Source organism: Chrysemys picta, chromosome 16, assembly GCF_011386835.1.
Source record: "Chrysemys picta bellii isolate R12L10 chromosome 16, ASM1138683v2, whole genome shotgun sequence".
In the NCBI taxonomy this organism is placed as follows: Eukaryota; Metazoa; Chordata; order Testudines; family Emydidae; genus Chrysemys; species Chrysemys picta.
In genome coordinates this window covers 7,093,898-7,113,047 of record NC_088806.1, presented here as the reverse complement: position 1 = coordinate 7,113,047, position 19,150 = coordinate 7,093,898, and the positions used below count along the sequence as shown (strand labels likewise).

The 19,150-nt window shown below is 51.6% G+C and overlaps 2 protein-coding genes across 2 annotated transcripts in view; one reads left to right on the top strand and one right to left on the bottom strand.

The window, feature by feature from the left end:
* Positions 1 to 3,865: 3,865 nt before the first annotated feature.
* Positions 3,866 to 17,267, bottom strand: LOC122172703 (zinc finger protein 586-like). Its single transcript, XM_065570411.1, has 4 exons — positions 17,196 to 17,267; positions 9,659 to 9,785; positions 7,607 to 7,770; positions 3,866 to 5,975 (listed from the first exon to the last, which is right to left on the bottom strand). Exons 1-4 carry the CDS (start codon positions 17,265 to 17,267, stop codon positions 4,941 to 4,943), a joined length of 1,398 nt encoding a protein of 465 aa, XP_065426483.1. The 3' UTR covers positions 3,866 to 4,940.
* The window catches only part of LOC101938896 (zinc finger protein OZF-like), a 37,743-nt gene continuing 30,137 nt past the window's right edge, over positions 11,545 to 19,150 (top strand). The window contains exons 1-2 of the mRNA XM_042845401.2: positions 11,545 to 12,086; positions 13,280 to 13,695. The gene's annotated coding sequence lies outside the window, so the exon portion shown is untranslated. The remainder of the gene's footprint in view (positions 12,087 to 13,279; positions 13,696 to 19,150) is intronic.

Here is a 19,150-nt window from a genome sequence, read left to right as displayed (position 1 = left end):
AGGGGTAGACTGGGTAGGGCTAGGGCATGGTTGAAGCAGGGGCTTCAGACCCAGGTAGAAATAGGAGGGAGAGGTACAGTTCAGTGTGCAGTTTGGGATACATTGTCAAGGTAGCATGTGTAATTCTAGTAAGCTGCTAAATTGAGATGTGTGTACAGTAGCACAGGGAGGGGGACAGCAAGGGGTAAATTCTGACAGGCTTCTGGAGTAAGCACCTTGTGCCGGATCCCACACAGAAGGTTTCTGGGTTTGACCTTCCATCTTGCTCAGCTCTGAACAAAATCTGAACCAACCGTGGCACATGTGGACACATGATGCACAAATGGAAAACTAGGGGCTAGTTCCATCAGGAGAAAGCCCCCCCCATCCCAGCCCCCACTCCCAGTGAGCGCTGCAGCCCAGAGTGGCAGTGAACTGAAGGACTCAGGAAGGGCCACCATTTCCTATATTACTAACAAAAAGAAAAACAATACAAGTTTTATTTCTCCAGTATAATTCAGTTGATCACATAATTAAGTCTCTTCTTCATTCAAGAGTAACTTCATGTTTAATTTCATTTTCATTCATAACAATAGCTATTCAATGATTAAAGAATCTTCTCATATGTGTTAGTTTTCTTTTAATCCCCCTTTCCACCAGTGAACCTTGAGTACAGTTGTGGTTAGGGATTAGATACAGGCCTGGATCAGAATCTCTGTAAGATAACAGAGATGAGGTTCCTATTAAAAAATAGCTATTTTTCTGCAGCCATCTCACACTCAACACTGATTTCATCTTACACACAGTTATAGCACCCACAAATGGTGAGTTCAACAAAAACACCACTTCTGTTTTCTCCACATCTACATCATTATGGACAGTGTCATGGGGTTGATACATCCTGTTGCAGGGTGTGTGGCTGCGTAAGGATAAAGGCAGGGGTTTGGGGGGAAAGAAATCTGTCCCCTTGGTCAAGACAGCTTGTCTTCAGGTGGTGACCTCATCCAGTGGTGGGTGCAGTGAGAGGTAGAGGCACCTGGGACCACCCTACTCAACCAAGTCCTGACCCAGGGTCTTGAGGAACCAATACTCCTGTGTTCAGACCTGATCCCTCACTGCAACAGCCCCATTCCCTGGGTCACTTCCCTCCCTTACTTCCAGCATCGGTAATCTCCCAGCATCCGGCGTCTCTTCCTGGACATCATTGACGGTCAACTGAGTGTCTGCAGGGGCCTCAGCGTGGCTGGCCCCTGCAGCCTGGAAGTCTAGCAGCTTCCTGGCAGGAGCCCACAACATAGCTTTGCTCTCCTCCTCAGTCCACCCAGGCTGAGCTGAGCTGCTCCTTTTATACTCTGTCTCCAGTCGGACCATGCCCAGGAAGGAGGTGTGGCCTCTTCAGCCCACATGGTGTAGTTAACTCAAGGAGTGCCAGTGCAGGGTTGATACACCCCATCACAGACAGTATTTCCCAAATTTTGGGATTAGCTAGGAGATCTTTTCAGGAGTAACTTCCTGTAGGGACTGGGTCACAAATGCCTTGGGAACCAAATACCTGGGCATTTTGCCTAGTTCCAAGTCACTTGGTGTGGAATTCTATCCCTGGATCATCTGAGACAATATTGACTTAAACAATTGAACCACATGGTGATCATGTGCACTTACTTCAGTCAATTATACGGTTTGGGGTCTGCTGCTGTTCACCTTTTCAGAGTGGAGATTTAAACACACTACTGTTTCTTTAACAATATGTCCAATAGCATGGAGTATTCTCTCCTGTTGACTGAACTGCATTTGAATTTTCTCCATGTCACCATGCAGGGATAGGGGAGAAAACAAACCTGAAGTAAAGAATGATGGTCATGTGTCTGAAATTTCCTAATAAATCTGAACTACATTCTGTCAAACTCATAGACTCATAGACTCATAGACTTTAAGGTCAGAAGGGACCATTATGATCATCTGGTCTGACCCCCTGCACGCTGCAGGCCATAAAACCATCCCCGCCCCTTCCCTGGACTCTGCTGCTGAAGTCCCCAATCCTGTTATTAGTGACCTCAATCGGCAGAGACCCTCCTGCTAGAGATCCCTGCCCCATGCTGCGGAGGAAGGCGAAAAACCTCCAGAGGCTCAGCCAATCTGCCCTGGAGGAAAATTCCTTCCCGACCCCAAATATGGCGATCAGTAAGACCCCGAGCATATAGGCAAGAGTCTCCATCCTGACCCCTTTTAGCCATTATGCTATTTACCTACCATTGCTTGGTTTTCCTTGACAACTATGTTTTACCATTAAACCATTCCCTCCATAAACTTATCTAACTTAATCTTAAAGCCAGACAAGTCCCTCGCCCCCACCGTTTCCCTCGGAAGGCCGTTCCAATATTTCACCCCTCTAACGGTCAGAAACCTTCGTCTAATTTCAAGCCTGAACTTCCCCACGGCCAGTTTATATCCATTCGTTCTCGTATCCACGTTAGTACTAAGCTGGAATAATTCATCTCCCTCCCTTGTATTAATCCCTCTAATATATTTAAAGATAGCAATCATATCACCCCTCAGCCTTCGCTTGGTCAGACTAAACAACCCAAGCTCCTCTAGTCTCCTTTCATACGACAGGTTTTCCATTCCTCTGATCATCCTAGTGGCCCTTCTCTGCACCCGTTCCAGTTTGAGTTCATCTTTTTTAAACATGGGAGACCAGAACTGCACACAGTACTCCAAATGAGGTCTCACCAGCGCCTTGTACAACGGAAGCAGGACCTCCTTATCCCTACTAGATATACCTCGCCTAATGCATCCCAAGACAGCATTGGCTTTTTTCACCGCCACGTCACACTGTCGACTCATAGTCATCCTGCGGTCTACAAGGACCCCTAGGTCCTTCTCCTCTTCCGTTACTTCTAACCAATGCGTCCCCATCTTGTAACTAAAATTGTTATTGGTCATCCCCAAATGCATCACCTTACACTTTTCACTATTAAATTTCATCCTATTTCTGACACTCCAATTCACAAGCTCATTCAAGTCTCCCTGCAGGATATCCCTATCCTCTTCCGAATTTACAACGCCTCCCACCTTCGTATCATCCGCAAACTTTACCAGCCTACTCCTGCAATCGGTTCCGAGGTCAGTTATAAATAGATTAAATAAAATGGGTCCCAAAACCGAACCTTGGGGAACTCCACTGGTAACCTCCCTCCAACCTGACAGTTCACCCTTCAATACGACCCGCTGCATTCTCCCCATTAACCAATTCCTTATCCATCTCTGGATTTTCAAATCGATCCCCATGTTTTTTAGTTTAACCAATAATTCCTCATGGGGTACAGTATCAAACGCTTTACTGAAATCCAGGTATATTAGGTCCACCGCATTTCCCTTATCTAATAAATCCGTTACCTTCTCAAAGAAGGAGATCAGATTCGTTTGGCACGATCTGCCCTTCGTAAAACCATGTTGTAAATTATCGCAATTGCCACTACCCTCCAGGTCCTCAACTAATTTCTCCTTCAAAATTTTCTCTAACACCTTGCACACTACAGATGTTAAACTAACAGGCCTGTAGTTACCCGGATCACTTTTTTTCCCTTTTTTGAAAATAGGAACCACATTAGCTATTCTCCAGTCTAACGGGACCACCCCCGAGTTTACAGATTCATTAAATATTATCGCTAACGGGCCCGCTATTTCCCGCGCCAATTCCTTCAATATTCTCGGATGAAGATCGTCCGGTCCTCCCGACTTAGCCCCATTAAGGCGTTCAAGTTTTGTTTCTACCTCGGATACGGTAATCCCCCATCCCGAACGCCCCTCTGTAATGGTGCTAACAAACTAACATGCAGTTATATGACCAAGGAACCTTCATGAAAGATAGAAAACCCATATCACAGAGAGGTAGAAGACACTTTTATTTTCATTTAAAGGGAAATTCCAGAGTAGGTTACATCTGATAACTCAGAATGAGGATGAGAGATTCTCCCATAAAACCTGCTTCACTCAGTGCTGTCTCATTAGTGTTATTTACAAAAGTTTTAGCATCTTCATAAAGGGTGGGGGGGGGGGAAAACAGCTGACCTTCCCAGAAGTGGCTTTGCCAATAGAGGGAAAATGGGATTTGAACGGTGCTTGGGATCCATTTGAAATCCCCTTCCAAATCTGTGACACTTTCATCTCCTGCCAGAGTGACCGATTTAGGATCAAAGACATCCAAGCACCATTCCCAAGCATGGATAGCTAAGAATACTACCTCACCAGACACTTTGGGAAGTGAAGGAATATGAAGGGGTGAACTCTGCATGGCTCACACACAAGGTAACAGTTCTGATGTGACTCAGACATTCCGTCCTTCCCCTGCATCTCCTTCCAGTGTCACAGAGCCTGAAATTACCCTTATTTCCCTGACACTGCTCTGGCTCTTCACTATATTTAAATATATTTTAAATGAGAAAAATGGTCAACAAAATAACTGCTGTTCAGGATAATCCAGGGTAATGTGAGAACAACTGGGAATGAGACAATCTGTCCTCAAAGAGGAACTTGACGACTCGAACAATAACTTTGCACTGGAAGGAAGAGTATAAAAGTGAATCTCCAAGTTTGTTTCAATGAGAAAATGTGATGGTGGTTAGGTCAGATCAGGAGGAAATGTACTAGATAACCCCACCCACTATCCATGGCCCATGTCTTTACTGCAAGAATAGCTGTCTTTTTACATCAGGAAAGCGAACTCAAACTAGCTAACTCCATGGAAACCACAGTGATGAGACCCAGGTAGATTTTACCTCGACATAGCTGGTTGAAGACACCCCCTATCTCCCCCACGTGGGGTGATGGACATTCCTGGTAGAAAGGACACACACTCCCATGACTTGCAGGACAATGGAGTTGATAGAAAGGACCACAGGATCCACCCCAAAGATGGGCAGGCTTCAAAAGTGGGCAACTCATGTGTGGGAGCTGAGGGACTACAGTGTGCAAATGATGCAAACAGCCTTAACAGTCACTACCTGGGAACTACCAAAAGAATTTAGAAAAAAAAATCCGCTGACAGCTCTAGAGAAGGTTGTTATGGAGTTTATATCCTTTATGGATTCTGTGATGATAGAGAAGGCCTGAGTTCTAAGTGAAGCTTTTCCCACACTCAGACATTCATAGGGTCTCTGTCCTGTGTGGACTTTCTGATGAGAGATAAGGAAGATGTCAGTAAAACTTTTCCTGCACTCACTGCATTCATAGGGCCTCAATCGTGTGTGGATCCTCTGATGCATAGTAAGGTTTGAACTTTGAGTGAAGCTTTTCCCGCACTTGCAGCATTTGTAGGATCGCTCTCCTGTGGGGATTCTCTGATGTCTAATAAGGGCTGAGTTATGATTGAAGCTTTCGGCACACTCACAACATTCATAGGGTTTCTCTCCCGTGTGGACTTTTTGATGAGAGATAAGGGAGGCAATGTCAATGAAACTTTTCCCACACTCACTGCATTCATAGGGTCTCTCCCCTGTATGAATTAGCTGATGGGTAGAAAGGACTGAGCTGTGAGTGAAGCTTTTCCCACACTCACAGTATTCATAGGGTCTCTCTCCTCTGTGTATTCGCTGATGTCTAATAAGGGCTGAGGTATGATTGAAGCTTTTCTCACACTCACAGCATTCATAGGCTCTCTCTTTTATGTGGATTATCTCATGTTGAATAAGGGCTGAGTGGTAATTGAAGTTTTTCCCACATTCAATGCATGTATTCTTTCTCTTTTCCCTGAGGATTTTCTCCTGGGATGTAGTTTCCTTGAGGTCCTTGTGAGTTCCCTGATAATTAATGGGTTCATCCACTTTCTCCTCTGAGTGGTTTCCCTGCTCTCTCTCTGGTCTGTGGTAACTTTCACCAGCTTTTCCCAGCTCACTGGGACTGGACACATTCCCTTTGGATCTTCGCAGTAATGCCCCATGTGCTTCTACAAGCTCAGCATCTTCCTGGCGAGGATTCTGCTCCTCGTTCTCCCTCACCTAACCATCACTTGCTAGAATAGAAGAGAAATCTCAGAATTAGGGATGGAAAGTCAGAGACCAAACCCAAGTAAGTGCTGGAGAGACACAAAATAAAAATCAGGGACTGAATTCCTCCAAACTCTTCCCCATATGGGAGAGCGGAGGGAATCAATTGTGCTCCACATCCAGGCCGGCCTTTAGGGTAGGCCGTACATGTGGCCCACCCAAGGGGATGCCATGCACAGAGTTTGGATTCCCACCTGATCTGCTTCTGAGAGGTTCGCTGGGCTGACGGAGGTGGCACATCAGGGAGGTGAGCAGCAGCATGGGGGAAGGGGAGAGACCCAAGCTGCAGGGGGCAGTTGGACGACCAGATGTCAGAGCCAGGTGACTACTCCAGAGCGGGGATGCCCCTCCTCCGCCCTGCTCCATGTGTGCAGCTGCTGCTGTTCCTGTCCCCTCACCCCCCCCACCCTCCATTCATCCCTGGAGTCACCCCTGGCCACTCAAGACTGGGAGTGTCCTACTGACTGCTCTGCGGGGGTAAGAGGGGAGCTGATTGATGGCTGGGTGTCCCCCTCCCCCACACCCATGTTCCCAATTTCCACTAAGCTGGGGTGACAGGACAGGGGGAATCTGTGTGTGCTGCTGCCTCTCTGGGGCTGGAGCTGCTGGCAGCTGATTGTGTCTAAACAAGCCTAGTTCAGGCTCCTGACCTTGAGAGTTTTCTTAAAGAGACAGTACACTCACTCACTCACTCAGGCATGTACACACACACTCCTTCACACCATCCCTGTGTGTGAGGAAAGCTGGCAAATTAGATGGTATAGTTCAGGAGCCACAGACTAATTCCTCTGCCAAAGGAGAATGTGAAAAATAAGCATCAGGCCATGTGACTTCAGGAGGGACAGATTTGAAGATCCAAAGAGCATGCAGGGAAGAGACTGCAGCTCTTGTAGGAGGGGATGGAAAAGGAAGAGTCTCCATGGTTCATGGAGCCAATTAGCTCCTTTTATCATTTATTTATCATTGTTATGGTCATCCCATATGTTATTTCAAATGCAATCATTGTGTATTAAATAGATTTAAGTTGTAGGTATAGACAGAAGTAAGACAGGGAGAGCCCTGTATGGATACAAAATTTGTATCCGCATCCAATCTGCAATCCGCAAAAATGGTCCATGAATATCTGCAGATTTGCAGGGCTCTAGGTACAAAATTTATACCCACAGCTGATCCACAAAAATGGTCTGTATTCTCCATAAGGAGACGTGATCAAAGCGAAGGGCTAAGTCAATGAATCATAAAATCTTCAAATATAGGGCTGGAAGGGACCTCAAGAGGCCATCTACTCAATTCCCATAGCCCTGCAGCAGGATCAGGTATAAGTATGCCATAAATTTGTCTGACCTGTTCTTAAAACCCTCCTGGGACAAGGATTCCACAACCTCGCTTTGTAATCTATTCCAGTACTTCTCTATCCACATAGCTGGAAAGTTTTTTGTATTATCCACCCTCAACCTCCCTTGCAGCAGATGAAGCCAATTACTTCTCCTCCTACCTTCAGTGGACATGACGAACAATTAATCACCATCCTCTTATAACAACCCTTGACATATTTGAAGACTGTTCTCAGGTCCCCCCCTCACTCTTTCCTCAAAACTAAACATGGCCAGTTCTTTCAACCTTCCCTCATAGGTCATGTTTGAGGATAAGGAGATAGCTTTTTCCTTCCGAATGGAGATACATAAGGTGAGGTCAGAGAAAAGGACGTTGGAGTAACTGACACAGTAAAGGATGAAAAGAGCTCTAGCTGCACAGATGGATAGGAAGGCCAGATGTTAGGGAAGTTACGGAAAAAGAAAATGCAAGGTGTAGGCACAGCCTGGATAGGAGGCCCTAGAGGTAGCTCCATGACAAAGGTATTGCACAGTTATGGGCCTGAGTGACAGGCAGGACAATGGTTCTGTTTGCGGTGGTAGAGAAAGAAGGTGGGGGGAAGGTTTGGGCAAAATATTAAGAGCTTTGCTTCAGCTGTTGATCTTTAACTGATGGCTAGACAACAATGAGGAGATGAGAGAAAGAGAGAGGCTGAGATTTCAGTTGGGACAGAAGGAGACAGGTCAGGAGCAGACAGCTAGAACTGTGAGTTAGGAGCACAGAGATGGTAGTTGATTGTGTGTGGGGGGATGAGATTACCCAGAAATAAGGTGCAGAGGAAGAAAAGAAGGGGACCAAGGACAGAGCCCGGTGGAACCCAAACAGAAAGTTGGAATGGGGATGAGCCAGATCATTCTAAGGACACTGTAATGCAGCGATTGGAGAAGGAGGAGGATGTGACTCATCATGGATCTCTTGATGCCACCTGGCAGAGGGCACAAGGTGTCTAATGTTTTACTAGGATCCCACAGACTAGGTACATGCATATTAGTTCACCTAAAGGTGGCATGTCAGGTGTCTGTCGAGGAACTAGTTAGGTAGGTCTTAGGTAGCTCTTAAAACGTTGCCAGTCCAGCTCTGTTGTTTAAGGCTTTGAAAAAGTGCACACACACATGCGCACACACGCACACCATCCAACATAGCGCTGCTGGCAAAAGCTCAATTATAGACACAGCTATAGTGGCAAAAACATCCATTTTTAAAAATAGGAAACTAAGTGCTCATAAGCTACATTAATGCAGAGTTAAGGTTGCCCAGTGCTGCCTCCTGCCTTGCACCATATAGACAGTGACTAAACTTAAACCTCTGCAAACCAGGAAATGAGAAGTTAATGTAAACATCACCCTTCCAATGCAACCTTAACTTTGCTCCCAACCCTTAACCCTGCAGAATGGTTCTGTGTGTGCGGTGCAAAGGTTAACAAACTGCCACAGGAACTCAGGTAATCAGCTCAATGCAGCAATAAAGGGATGAATTCTATGGTCTGTGTTATAAAGGACATCAGAATAGATGACCTAATAGTCACATCTGGCCTTAAAATCTATGAACCTATAATCTATACAAGGAAAGACTAAGAGAATGTGCCATTGTTTGTGTTGTGTTCACAGATGGGAATCCCAACATTTATCGGCATGCCCTCCAGCTGTGTGCACTGTGCCAGCTGTAGCTGTAACTGGATGATGGAGGGATTGGTTGGAGCAGCTGGGCAGAGCTGTGACTGTGCTACAAAGAGAGGTGCATGTGAAACTTGGGGGGGCAATCCTGCCTCATTTCTGTGCTGAGTGTTGTAGGCTTTGTCAGCAAACGTGCCCAAGGGTGCGTTCTTGCCATGGGGATTGTCAGCACTCTGATGGCGTATGTTCTAGTGATCTGTGAGACTTAGTGAAGGGTTAAGTGAAGGCAGTAACTCAAAAGGAAAACTCAGGTTTAGGGCAAAGGGGTGGTAACACTTTGCAAGTCTCAGATGGTCTGTGTGCACGAGGTTCAGTACTGGAGTGCGGGCCAGGGGGAGGAAGCTTCTGTTTGCTATGACAGGGATGAGCCTGAATATTATTTTAGCAAAGAGAAGTTGTTAGACTTTCTGCTATACGGCTCTGTTCCCAGAGCGTTCTGTAACAGGGGAGGGGAGAGCGCTAGTTTGTGTATCATTCGCATGTCAGGATGTTGTTGAAACAGGGCAGAGTAGAGGTGGCATTGTGGGGTGGCGTGAACCTTAACTCTGCATTTCCCCTTCTAAGAACTGAGGGGATGGGACTCCTTACCCAGCGAGGTCACATTCTCATAGTTCTCCTGCATGACATCTCTGTAGAGGGCTCTCTGAGCGGGGTCCAGCAGAGCCCATTCCCCCTTGGTGAAATACACAGCCACCTCCTCAAAGGCCACTGGCCCCTGAAAGAGCAAGAGCCCCCCACTTAGAACCTGCTGCCCCAGTCACAGCCCCACTATTCATGGGGGAAATGAGCCAATCAAATGGATACACTGAGACAGAGACAGTCAGCAGAGTCCTATCCCCATATTGCTGAGAGCAGCCAGGAGGCATCTGGGTGAGGGGAGAAAGAGTGAGCCCCTTGTGTCTCCCAGCTGATCCATTTCACACCTACTAGCAGAGGTTGATACAGGAGATGGAGCTCCCAGTAGGGTCCATGCAGAGCCCTATGGTAGGAATCCCAACACCCTCTCCACTGCCAGCAGCTGGATGTGAGGGGCTGGGATATCTTCCCTACACCTTCCTACATCTTTCCATGTCACACCAGCCTCTAGCTAGGAGGTTGAGGGTTCATCACTAGAAGTCTGGTCAGTTTTACCCACCCTGTGCAGAGGGTTGCTTTGTCTGTTTCCTGTTTCACAAATTAGGGAATTTTCTGTCCCAGCGTACAAGCATTTGTTCTGAGGATCTAGGCCTATGTTAAACAAGTCCCAGCGGGTTTGTCATACTCTGTTCCCCTCCCTTTCCTCACCCAGGGTATTCCCTGCCCCCTCCAAACCTAACTCCCCAGAAGTTGCCATCTCTTCAGTATTTACTGCCCCTCTCCCTCCAGCAGTAACCCACCAGCAACCCCCCAATAACTCCTACCTGAGCTGGCTCCACTGCAGCCATTTCTCTTCCCTGTCCCTTGTGAGGACGGGATGAGCTGGAGTGAGCTGTGGGCATCATTATGCAGCCTGGCAGGGCGAGAAGGGCAGTTGTGGAGGTTTCAGAACTGGCTTTAGTTCATTCCCCCCGGCTCTTTCCCTGCAGGCAGAGATTGCAGATTCTGCCATGCTGGGAAAATGCTCAGTCCACATAATCCAGCACAGCCCTTGCCCCTGTCCTCTGCCCCCCCTCCCACACCACCACCACTGCCCTGCAACCAGGGCTAAACCCACCAAGACATTTTCAAACCCTCCCAGCAACAGAGTGTGAATTAAACATTAGAAAAGACGAGAACCAAAGGAGCCCCTTTGGGGAATACCCCTGACACTGTCCCCAGGGCAGCACTCTCCTGCAGCAGGGGGAACAGGGAGAGTCAGGGGCTGGTTTTTCCTTTCTCTGCTCCTCACCTTGTTCACAGGAAAGTGACCCTGTGCAGAGATGCTGCAGTTAGTGTGCCTGGGGGGCTCAGAGATCCAGAAATCTGCCCCCACCGCTTCTACTTTCTCCTCACACCCTCTTCCATCTCTTCCTCCTCTTTCCTAGCACCCTATCCCCCCTGGTTGGGAGACGTAATCACCATCCTATTCTTGGGGGCTTTTTCTCTCCCCTGGCTGGCCCAGCTCTGCACGTGCAGGGAAGGGGGTACCAGTCAGGAAGACCTGCTTTATCCACACAAGTTACTGGACACCACAGAGAGCCAATGGAAGCAGGTCAGACTCGTTGATAGAAGGATCTTTCTGGCCTTAATGATGGCAGCAGCTGTGGGCCCCGCACACCCAGAGAGCAGAGATGGGGGGGGGGGGACGTTGCAGTCAGGTACCTGCCCAGCCCCAAGGGCTCAGTCATCTGGAGTCTCAGCTCGGGAGTTGCCGTCAGCAGAATCAGGGGCGGTTTCTAGCCGGAGGTCTCCCTACACGGCCGGGCACGGAGGGGTTAATGACATGCTCTCCCCAGCACAGATCCCGCTGGGGAAGCAGCAGCTGTTCAGCTCTCAGGTCAAAACGGGGGCAGCAGCGTCTGGTCTCTCAGGAGCTGTCCGGGGTCTGATGCTCCCCGTTCTTTGCTCTCCCGGCTCCTGCCTCCTTCCTCCCGGCACCCACCGCTCCCAGCTGCTCCAGCCCCTTTCTATGCCCTGCAAACCCCACCCGGGCTGCAGCGGTCGCCGGGGCTGTCTGCAGTGCCTGGGACTCGCCCCAGCTCAGCTGACACCATCTGCCTAGCCTGGCACTGCACGGGAGGAGACGCGAGGGGGAGAGTTCCGCATGCGCAGAGGCAGAGCTCACAGAGGCTGCATTTCCCAGAGCACCTGGCACATGCCCCCACCCCCTGCTTTAGGCTGGGGGGGAAAAGAACAAGGGAGGGGCGGAGTGTAATCAGCTGCTGGGTGAGCGCCGCGCTGCTGTTTCTCCATTGTGATCTGGGAACCCAGGCAGAGCAAAAGGGTCTGTGCCGGGGAGACCTTCATTAACTCCCCACCATCCGGCCTGGCCTGGGCCCTTCTCCCGCCGGAGCCGCCCCGGGCTCTGCCCGCCCCACTGCAGAGCTGCAGCCTCCAGGTACCGGAGCGAGTCCCGGGGGCGGGCGGTGACTCTGCCCCAGTGTCCGTCGGGGGGACCCGGCATCTCGCAGCGCCGGGATCTGCTCCCTGGGGGCAGCGCCCGCGGGGGGCTGGGAGCTGCTGTCCCAGCAGGAGCCCAACGCCCCCGGACCCGGACAGGCTCTGCCCTGGGGCACCACGGGGGTCCCGGGGAGGGGACCAGCCCCTACTGGGGGTCCCTGTATGGGGTTGGGTGGGGACTGCAAGGGGGGGGGACCTGGGAAAAGGAGCAGATGGAAAATGTCTGTGCAACCCGGACATGGCCGGGGGAGGAGAAGAGCAGGTGACCCCCGAGGAGCGGAGAGAGAAGGGGAGGGCTGAGATCCCCTCGGATTTACCGCTGCCGCCTCCCGTGGGGACCCCCATCCTCTCCAGTCCTGCCCCCTTTCTCTCTAGAGAGCAATGAGCAACATCCAGAGTTATTTCCCCTCTCCTCAAATCCCTGAGAAGGTCTCTGTTCCCCTCCCCTGATTGTGCCCCATTTTCTCTCCACTTCACCAATGGCCAGTTCAAATCTCAGGTTTGGGGTGTTTCCCCCCATTTTGACCTGTAGTGAATCCTCCTTGTTTAGGAGGGAAATCGTTCCCCTGAGTGATTTCTGAACTGGGAAGAGGGTTAATGGGCAGAGGCTGGGAGAGCCCTGAGATAGGGATACCTCTGGGCTGGGGGGCCACTCTCTGCTGGCAACAGGACATGAAAAAGCCCAGGAAGGGAGGGGAGGAGCAAGCGTCCCCCATGGAGACGGCCCAGCCCCAGGTTTCCCAGTCCCAGCTACTTCCCCCTGCCCAACCCAGCAGCCCCCCCAAGACACCACCTGCCAGTCACATTTCCAGACCCCACAGCCAGTGATATTCTGACTCCAGCCCCCACTCCTTTGCCCTGTGAAAGCCACATCACCCAGGGCTCCCTGCTGTCCCTGTGAATGTCAGGTAGGAAGAATCCATCCCATTCTGTTGTTGATTGAATATCAGCTGTATAATCCCCTCAAGTTTCCCCTCTTTTCTCTTGAACGGTTGAATGGTGACATAAAATCTCCTCAGATGTTGCTGCTTCTCTCTTATATTGGGAAATATTTAGTTTGTGTCCCATTGTCTTCTCAGTTCTGAAATACTGATATCAAATTCTTGAAAATCTTCCTGCTTTTCTCTCCAGGCGTCTGACTGAGATCAGGGCTTATCGTACTGAGCATGGCACAAGCCTTGCTTGAGATCAGCCCCCCCAGTGTGCCGGGCACTGCACAAACCCTGACTAAGTTTGGGGCACTCGTTGTGCCAGGAACTGCACAGACCTCTACAGAGAGCAGGGACCTTGTTGGGCCGGGTGCTACAGTGATCCTGACTGAGCTCCGGGCCTCAACATAAAGTGAAATCAGGCTCCCATTGTGCCAGGCGCTGCAGAGACAACAAACGAAATCTGGGACCTTGTTGTTCCTGGAGCTGCAGAGACCCCAACTGAGATCTGGATCCTGTTCTGCCAGGTGCTGCAGAGACCCCAACAGAGGTCAGACCCCACTGTTGTGACAGGTGCTGTGGAGACCCCGTCTGACATCAGGCCCCCGATTGTGCCAGGTAAAACTGAGACCTGTACCGAGATCACGGTTCCCCTTGTGCCGGGCAGCGCACGACTGCGGCCCAGATTTCTGCCTCCATTGTCTCAAGATGTCATCAAGTCCAGCTTGCTCTGCTGAGGCAGGACCAAGTATATGTAGATTATCTCTGACAAAGGTTCGTCCTACCTGTTCTTAAAAACTTCCAGGGAAAGAGACTCCACAGCCACCCTTGTAAGACTATTCCAGAGCTGGACTACCTTAGCTCTGGTGACACCCACACAGATTTTAGTTGGTGAGTGGCTATGGAGAGAGAGTCCCTAGTGAGTGGGCAGCTGGGTAAAGAGAGTTAAATTGGGAGGAGAAACTTTGACGTGTCCAAGGTCACCCAGGCAGTCCGTGACAGAGCTAGAAATATATCCCACTTCTAGTGCCACTGTACTGCTGTTTTGGATACTGAAGGTCTCTGCCACACTGGTGTTTTAGAGTGGTAGCAATGTTAGTCTGTATCAGCAAAAACAACGAGGAGTACTTGTGGCAGCTTAGAGACTAACACATTTATTTGAGCATAAGCTTTTGTGGGCTAAAACCCACTTCATCAGATGCATGGAGTGGAAAATACAGTAGGCAGAATATATATACACAGTACATGGAAACAATGGGAGTTGCCTTACCAAGTGGGGGTTCAGTTCTAACGAGGCAATTCAATTAAAGTGGAAGTGAGCTATTATCAACAGGATGAAAAATCACTTTTGTAGTGGTAATCAGGGTGGCCCATTTAAAACAGTTGACAAGAAGGTGTGAGTAACAGTAGGGGGAAATTAGCATGGGGAAATTAGTTTTTAGTTTCTGTAGTGACCCATCCATTCCCAGTCTTTATTCAAGCCTAATTTGATGGTGTCCATTTTGCAAATTAATTCCAGTTCTGCAGTTTGTCGTTGGAGTCTGGTTTTGAAGTTTTTTATTGAAGAATTGCCAGTTTTAAGTCTGTTATTGAGTGTCTAGGGAAATTGAAGTTGTCACGGAGTATTGGGGAACTCAGGGCCCTGCACCCCTGGCTTCCTGCGATTCACTGCGACTCTCAGCCAGCCAGTAAAGCAGAAGGTTTATTTGGATGACAGGAATACAGTCCAAGACAGGTCTTGCAGGCACAGACAACAGGGACCCCCTCAGTTAGGTCCATCTTGGGGTCCCAAGGCATCCCAGCCCAGCCCCCCTTGGGAGGTCAGAGCCATCTCTGCCTCCCAGCCATCTCTCCAGCCTGCTTCCCACACTCTGCTTCAGCGACCCCTCCCACCGCCTTTGTTCAGTTTCTCGGGCTAAGGAGTCACCTGGCCTTCAACCCCTTCCTGGGTTCTCGTGTTACACACTCAGGTATGCGCCCTCGGGCTGTCTCCCATCCTCCAATGCAGACTATTCCAGCCCCACTCCCCTGTCAGCATTCACAGACCACAGTGAGAACAGGCCCAGTTCGTCACACATCTCCCCCCTTCGAGACCGAACTGAGCAGGGTCACTTTAGCCAGTGACCCTGGGAAGTTCGAACCTACCCCCGTTCCCATGGATGCCTCCGCATCCCTCCCATTCCTTGGTGAGAATTACACCAGGCCCCTCCAGTTTCACGCCCCCCCTTAGTTCGGGGGTGCTTGATGGCACTCGCAGTTCGCATGTGGGAAGGTTTATGCGGCCTGTGCCCTTTTCCCACCCCCATACCTCTGGGGCTCCAACTGGGCTGTGGTCTTCTCCCAGCGCTCCAGTCTGGAGGTCTGTGCTTTTGGCTCTCTTGGTTTAGAGCCGCCCTTTTTACCTTGGCCACCCTCCGAAAAGGCTCCTCTATGCTGGGCAAGGGTCCTAAAGCTGTTTTCCCCTTGTCCCAGGCCTTCCTCCCCCTCTGACAGGGGCCACAGGATCCGCAGTACTGTCGGACAGTAACAAAGACCCCAGGCCAGTAAAAGCTCCGTAGCAGCCTCTGCTGGGTACGCCAGGTTCCCTGGTGCCCTGAGAGGGGAATGTCATGGGCCCGGCACAGCAGCTGGCGGCGATACTTCTGGGGTACCACCAGCTGCCTCCTGATCCCCCCTGACTCCATTTTCCCTGGGGGAGCCCATTCTCGGTACAGGAACCCCTTCTCCCACAGGAACCTTTTCCGGCCACCTCGTCCCATGGTCTGTACCGCATTGAGGTCGGCCAGGTCCCTTATCTTCCGCAAGGAGGGATCTCTCTGTAACTCGGCCTGGAACTCAGCGGCTGGGACGGGGATGGCCACCAGCTCTTTCTCGCCCGCTGGGTCCGAAGCTGCAGCCTCCCTGAGCTGCGTCCCTGGGCGTTCCCTCCCCACCAGGTTAGGGTCCTGCGCCTCAGGCAAGGCACCACCCCCAAGGCCAGGGCGCAGTGCCCCTCGCCGGCTCTGACTGCGGGTCACAACTAAGGCGGTCTGGGGGCTGCTTGGCCAGTCCTCTAGGTCCCCCCCCATCAACACCTCAGTGGGCAAATGGTGGTGCACTCCCACGTCCTTGGGGCCCTCCTTGGCCCCCCATTTCAGGTGTACCCTCGCTACGGGAACCTTGAATGGGGTCCCGCCCACCCCGGTCAGGGTCAGGAAGGTGTGGGGCACCACCCGATCTGGGGCCACCACCTCGGGCCGGGCCAGTGTCACCTCTGCGCCCGTGTCCCAGTAACCATAAACTTTCTTCCCATCCACCTCCAGGGGAACAAGGCACTCGCTCCGCAGGGACAGCCCCGCGCCAACCCTGTAAACGGAGAACTTTGAATCCGGAGCATCTGGCCCCCCAGAGAAGCTGGCCTGGGGCTCTCCTCCCTCCTTAGCAGGTGGTACTCTGCCAGCCCCCCTTCCCTGGGAATGCTGCCTCTCGCCGGGCTGGGTCTCTACCCAGTCAACCCTCTGTGGGTTCGGCCTGCTCAGTCTGTCCCTGAGCCTGGGGAACTGGGCCCGTATGTGGCCCTTTTGGCCACAGTGGTAGCAGCCCATGTCCCATGGGTCCCCTTGAGTGGGTCGGATGGTCCTGATGCCGGATGTTCCCCTCTGATGGGGTTTTTCTGTATTTTCCCACGGGGAGGTCCCATGGTGACTCTCTCTCTGAGTTGTGGTGGGATTGCTCCTTTGGGACTCCTCCCTTTTATCTCCTGACCGGCTCTTTACAAACTCATCGGCCAGCTGCCCGGCGTGTCGCGGGTTCTCTGGCTTTCTGTCCACCAACCACAGCCTCAGGTCGGATGGGCACCGCTCATACAGTTGCTCCAGTACCAGCAGTTTAATCAGGTCCTCCTTCGTCTGGGCCCCACCAGCCCACTTGCTGGCGTATCTTTCCATGCGGGCGGCTAGTTGCAGATATGAGATCTCAGGGGTTTTATCTTGACTCCGGAACCTTTCCCGGTACATTTCAGGAGTCAGCCCAAACTCACGTAGCAGGGCCTTTTTGAATAGTTCGTAGTCCCCTTTCTCTGCCTCTCCCAGTTGGCGGTACAATGCCACGGCTTTGGGGTCCAGTAAGGGGGTAAGGACCCGGAGTCTGTCCGCGGGATCAACCCGGTGCATCTCGCAGGCCATCTCAAAGGCCTCCAGGAAGTCATCCATGTCCTCCCCCTCCTTGTATGGGGCCAGGATGCACTTATCAAAGCTCCGTGCAGTCCTGGGTCCCCCCTCACTCACCGCAGCCGGGGGTTCGCTGCCCTTCAATCTCGCCAGTTCCAGGTCATGCTGACGCTGTCTCTCATTCTCTTGTCTCTGTCTCTCTTCATGCTGACGCTGTCTCTCATTCTCCTGTCTCTGTCTCTCTTTCTCCTCCCGTTCATGCTGTCTCTGTTGTTCACGATCCTCCAGCTCTCTCAGTTTTAGCTCTTTCTCCCATTCCAGCCAATTCCGCTCCACGGATGCCGAACGTCGCCGGGAGGATCCTCTGCTGGCCGGCGAGCTTCGCCGGGAGGGTCCCCTGCTGGCCGGGGGGGCCACGGCGCCTTCGGTATTTGCTGGGCTCCTCCCCACCCTTCCCCTAGGCATAGGAAGGAGGGGTCTCGGGAAGCCCTCAGCAGCCGGCTGACCACTCCCAGCTGGGACAGACACTGGTGCCTGCGCTGCATTTGCCAGGCTGCTTCCCTGAGACACAGGGATCAGTTCATTCGCGCGATCTTCCGCCTCCAGCCAGCAATGAGCTGTTCTTTGGTGAGCCTCCCAATGCGCAGCCGCCTCTGCTTGCACAGCTCCACCAGGTCGCTCTTAAGCCGCTTGGCATACATCTTCCTGCTGGCCACTCACCGGCCTGTGTGCTCACAGCTCCCCACAGTTCCCAGGGGGCCCCCTAGTGTGCCAGCCCTTCTCGAGGTCACCGCCTCTCTGCCAGGGTCGAGCTGCAGACTCCTCCGCCCCTGGGACCACTCGCTGCGATCCCCCCGGGGGACCCTGTTACTGCAAAAGTCCTTCTCGCTGGTCACACACTCCCAGGGGTAATAACCGTCTCTCTCCCACTCTTCAGCATGCCTGGTCCCCGTCAATCCCCCTTCGTTTTACTGCTCCCCAGTCACTTACTGCAGGAAGCGCCGTCCACGGGGTGCAGTAGATCCCACCGCTGCCACCAGTTGTCACGGAGTATTGGGGAACTCAGGGCCCTGCACCCCCGGCTTCCTGCGATTCACTGCGACTCTCAGCCAGCCAGTAAAGCAGAAGGTTTATTTGGATGACAGGAATACAGTCCAAGACAGGTCTTGCAGGCACAGACAACAGGGACCCCCTCAGTTAGGTCCATCTTGGGGTCCCAAGGCATCCCAGCCCAGCCCCCCTTGGGAGGTCAGAGCCATCTCTGCCTCCCAGCCATCTCTCCAGCCTGCTTCCCACACTCTGCTTCAGCGACCCCTCCCACCGCCTTTGTTCAGTTTCCCGGGCTAAGGAGTCACCTGGCCTTCAACCCCTTCCTGGGTTCTCGTGTTACACACTCAGGTATGCGCCCTTGGGCTGTCTCCCATCCTCCAATGCAGACTATTCCAGCCCCACTCCCCTGTCAGCATTCACAGACCACAGTGAGAACAGGCCCAGTTCGTCACAGAAGTGTTCTCCAACTAGGTTTTGAATGTTATAATTCTTGACGTCTGATTTTTCTCCAATTATTCTTTTGCACAGAGACTGTCCGGTTTGGCCAATGTACATGGCAGAGGGGCATTGCTGGCACATGATGGCATATATCACATTGGTTTTAGGCACTGGTGCAAAATCTTAGTATAGACAGAATTTACACTAGTGCACTGTGATTGGCACTGGTGCACCCTGTCCCTGTTTGAAGGCTTGTGGGCGGGACAGTAACCTTACCGAGTCCTGGGGCTGGCTGAGCAGTGCAGCTGGTAATGGAGGGACAGCAGTGAATGGTGGAGGTATGAGCCAGGAGCACAGTCCCACAGGACTGGACACTGACTTCTCCTGACCCAGGGGACACCAGCCAGCTGTGTGCGGGGACCGCAGCTGAGCTTCCC

What these genes read in the sequence shown, in the direction of transcription:
- LOC122172703 (XM_065570411.1), bottom strand. Translation starts at nt 17,267, where the DNA reads ATGGATGACTTCCTGGAGGCCTTTGAGATGGCCTGCGAGATGCACCGG. An exon ending in TGAGAATGTGACCTCGCTGG is followed by an intron (nt 7,771 to 9,658) that starts GTAAGGAGTCCC and finishes CCATCTGTGCAG; the next exon opens with CTAGAGCTCTTTTCATCCTT. An exon ending in TGTTTAGTTTTGAGGAAAGA is followed by an intron (nt 5,976 to 7,606) that starts GTGAGGGGGGGA and finishes AGTGATGGTTAG; the next exon opens with GTGAGGGAGAACGAGGAGCA.